At 40.6% G+C, this 4,046-nt stretch overlaps 1 protein-coding gene across 1 annotated transcript; it reads left to right on the forward strand.

Annotated features, from left to right (window-relative positions):
• The first annotated feature begins 315 nt into the window (after positions 1-315).
• On the forward strand, positions 316-2,016 carry LOC146257392 (claudin-3-like). The gene has a single exon (XM_084673873.1). It carries the CDS (start codon positions 449-451, stop codon positions 1,094-1,096), a length of 648 nt encoding a protein of 215 aa, XP_084529999.1. The 5' UTR covers positions 316-448; the 3' UTR covers positions 1,097-2,016.
• Positions 2,017-4,046: the final 2,030 nt, after the last annotated feature.

Consider the following 4,046-nt stretch of genomic DNA (forward strand, 5'->3'; position numbering starts at 1 on the left):
ATAATACTTTTTTTCCGCAGCAAAGAATCTTTGCGTAGAAATTGATCCAGATATTTTCAGGATTGCAAACAAAAGTTTGGTGACTCTAAAACGCTGTTAGGTAGCAACAACACTCGTGTGTCTGTTCGTCTGTGAATCCTTTGTAGCTGGAGTCATTGTGGAGTCACTCATGTAAGTTGATAGCATTCTCAGTCCACAAGAGCTCCGGTCCATCCTCCACTTGATGATGTCAGTTCCCTCTCTGACTCCTCCTTCCACCTGATCTGGGATATAAAGGGTACTTTTTTAGAGGCAGCCCCAGAACAACACACTCGTTCAGGTGCAAGTGTTAGGTTTATTAGGTTCATTGGTGTTGTGTCTTTGTCTCTTTGTTTCCCAGAGAACCTTGTTCAGATCTTCTATCTGGTGTGAAAGACACAGTAGGAGTTCAAGAGAGACAATTAGCATTATGTCCGCAGGGTTGGAATTGGTGGGAATTGCATTGTGCATCTTGGGATGGATCATTGCCATTGTAGCCTGTGCCCTGCCCATGTGGAGGGTGACAGCCTTCATCGGAAGCAACATTGTGACAGCCCAGATCATCTGGGAGGGCCTGTGGATGACCTGCGTAGTGCAGAGCACTGGACAGATGCAGTGTAAGGTGTACGACTCCATGTTGGCCCTCTCCCAGGACCTCCAAGCGGCCCGTGCTCTTACTGTGATCTCCATTCTGCTAGCCATATTGGCTGTGCTCATAGCCATAGCGGGGGCCAAGTGTACCAACTGCATTGAGGACGAGGCATCCAAGGCCAAGGTAATGATCATCTCTGGGGTCTTCTTCATTGTGTCGGGGGTCATGCAGCTCATCCCCGTGTCCTGGTCGGCCAACACCATCATCAGGGACTTCTACAACCCCCTGCTGACTGACGCACAGAGGAGGGAGCTGGGGGCAGCCTTGTACATTGGCTGGGCGGCTGCTGCTCTCATGACCTTAGGCGGAGGGCTACTCTGCTGTTCCTGTCCACCCAATGAAAAGAGGTACAACCCATCAAGAATGGCGTACTCTGCTCCGCGCTCCGCAGGTGGGCCCGGGTTTGAGAGGAAAGACTATGTGTGAAAACATTTAGAAAAAACTATTTTGACAATCCAAACTGTTGTGTACACCTTTTTAATAGTTGTGTGCCTCAGAAAGGGCTGCGCGAAACTGCCCATGGAGACTCCATCATGAAGGATGTATTTGGGGATGACTTTTATGGATGTTTTGTTGGATTTGATTTGGACTTTGCATATTTGTGTCTGTGATAATATCTCTGCTGTCAGAGTAGTTTCAGACACTGGGACGGATTGAGAAAGATGAGGACAAGATCCTTCCATTTGTCTTTAGTGAGGATGTATGAAACATAAAAGATCAATGTTTTTTTTTTATCTATACAATTCAGCTTTGGAGGATTTCAGTACCAGTGATTCTTGTAAATTGATGGTAAAAAATGATAATTGTTTGGCCAATAGTCATGTTAGTTTGGATATTGTATCAAGTTATTCCTCTAGCTTCAATATTACCACATTGTAATTTGCATAACACACTCTTTAAATCAGTAAATCATTTTAATCAATCAATTCAGAAACAAAAGATAAAGTTGGCTTTTTGGCCCTTTATATAGATCTGTATTTCTTTCAATTACATTTCCATGTGTGAACTGTTGTTTTTTAATGTTCTTTTTCCACAAAATTTAAGATTTGATACTGATCCTATATCATCAGTGTTATGAGTGAGATTGTGTGACATACATTTTGTACATGATTTACTGTTCTAGTGCACTATCAGTTTGACAAAGATAATGAGTACTATTTAACATAGTGTCAACAGTACACAGGGTACCGTAGAGGCCAGGGAGACACATGATGCATATCTCAGTGTTTGTGTGATAGGGTTAAATAGGTGCACCATGTGTCTAGCCACAACAGTGCTTCTGTGCTAGTTCTGCTTTGCTAAAAGCTTCACTTACTATAAAGAAAATAAAGATGGTTGTTTTTAAAGGTGTGACGTCTCTGCTTCCTGTCAGAGAACAATAGTTGAGAGGCTGAAAGAAGTTCATCCTCAATGTTTTTCCACTGTTTCATTCATCTACCACAGCTTCTCACAAGGAGTTATCTGGCATTGTGTCATGCTTCTGTTATACACAATGCAATGGTGACGGTAATGATGGTATAAGGGTCAGTACATGTGCCATTGTAAGGATAGCCTGATATGTAATCCCAGAGGCTGAGTTACAGCCAACCGGCAACTTAACCACCCACACGTTGAACAATTAGCCCAAAGATTACCTCACAGAATGAGGTGACAAATGTAGGCACAAAGAACAGGTATAACATGGAATCAGTAATTAAGGGAATCTTCTGAACTTATCACTGATATATTAATTAAAACACACATATTTTCCCTACACCTATTTTCAGTGGCAGCATAAAGACTCAGAACACTGTTCTCTGTTAGCCCTGAGAAAACTGTTGTGTTTGTAACATATCATGTAAAGCATAATAAAACCAACATAAAATATTAATTTGTATCTTATGGTAAATATGGGAGAGGCCTCTTGAGACTGGGTTGTATCACATTACAGCCTAACTGTCTTTTCCATATATCAATTTCTCTCACAAAGGTTCTCAAACTGTTTGACAAGTGTCCAAAGTTACTGCCGGCTATTCAAAGTAAATACAGTTTCAAATTGGATCATTCCCATTTTTTGCCATCACAAAAATGTATTCTAGCCGACGCAGCATTGTATAATACCACTGCTGAAGCTATTGTATGGCTATTTGATATGCTTTCATTAATATTTCAACTGAAACGTAAACCAAGAATCTAGTAGAACGTGCATTTGTTATTATTGTCCCTCTATGGACAATTCAAGTAGGTGTGTCAGCATGAATATAGAGTATATATTCATCAGCAAGGTTTCAACTTCTAAGGCCTCTATCCTCCAGTGACAGAGAGCTTTGCCAGTTTACTACAAGTGTAAAACCAATAAGCCTGTGTGTTTTTTTTTTTACATTGAACAAATGAGTGAAACAAATGTGGTCCAAAAATACATTTACTATGGCAGCAACAGCAGTGTTTGGGGTTGTTAATCATTCATCAGCACCACAGGTTTACTTTGATGAAGATTGGACATGCCTCATGAAGCCCAAGCATTAGTGCTTTTGCACGCAAAAGTATTGACTAACCAGAGATCCATGCCTCTAAACTTAGACTTCACAATAAAAAATCTCTTAATTATTTGTGAGCAACTAAGGGACCAAGTAGGATTATTATTTGTGAGCAGAAGTAGAATGTATTGTTTGGAGGTAAGTTACTTTCACTAGCACTTAAGAGTGTGTGCCTCTGCGTTCTTTTCGACCAACACAACTGTGAGCATAATTCAATGTAATATTTTAATTATTATGCAGGGTATACAAAATGTAATTTTAGAAAGGTCTAAATTGCAATCGGTACCCTCTGCTGTGCACAAGGACTCATGAACTGATCATCAAGTTAATAACATACACATGGTAATATTTCCAAAAGCCATTAAAAAAAAGTAATTCTAAAGCCATATCAAAAACCTTAAGAACAAGTCAAGAACAGAGTTTCAGTGACTGTCCTCGACTGTCGGCACGCAGCTTCAGTGAAACCTTGGTCACATGACCGATACTGGCGTGCATGAAGGAGAGAGGTTGCTAGGCACCTGGAGTCATCAGGGAAAAGGCTTTCCCTTGTACCTTCTTGAGCGGAGAACACTGGTCTCTCTCTCTGTGCTCACTGGATGGGAACAGAAACTAACTTCCACAGTTTACTGAATCTGTGATCAGAGAAAAAAGAGACCAAGCAAAATTGCATGTATTTGCATCTAGATGTCTAATGTTGTCACTTTTACTATGCATTAGTCTAGTATATCTAGACAATACTGCTCAACACTGTGAATATATTTCGCCAGACAAACAAAAGGTTATGATAGGCCTACTAGTCGGCTATTGTAGTCCAGTTCTAATGTAAGGAAAAGATGAACACGGTTGTCATGTCATACATC

Source organism: Hypomesus nipponensis, chromosome 15 (genome assembly GCF_054491055.1).
Source record: "Hypomesus nipponensis isolate SF chromosome 15, ASM5449105v1, whole genome shotgun sequence".
Lineage (NCBI taxonomy): Eukaryota > Metazoa > Chordata > Actinopteri > Osmeriformes > Osmeridae > Hypomesus > Hypomesus nipponensis.

What these genes read in the sequence shown, in the direction of transcription:
- LOC146257392 (XM_084673873.1), top strand. Translation starts at nt 449, where the DNA reads ATGTCCGCAGGGTTGGAATTGGTGGGAATTGCATTGTGCATCTTGGGA.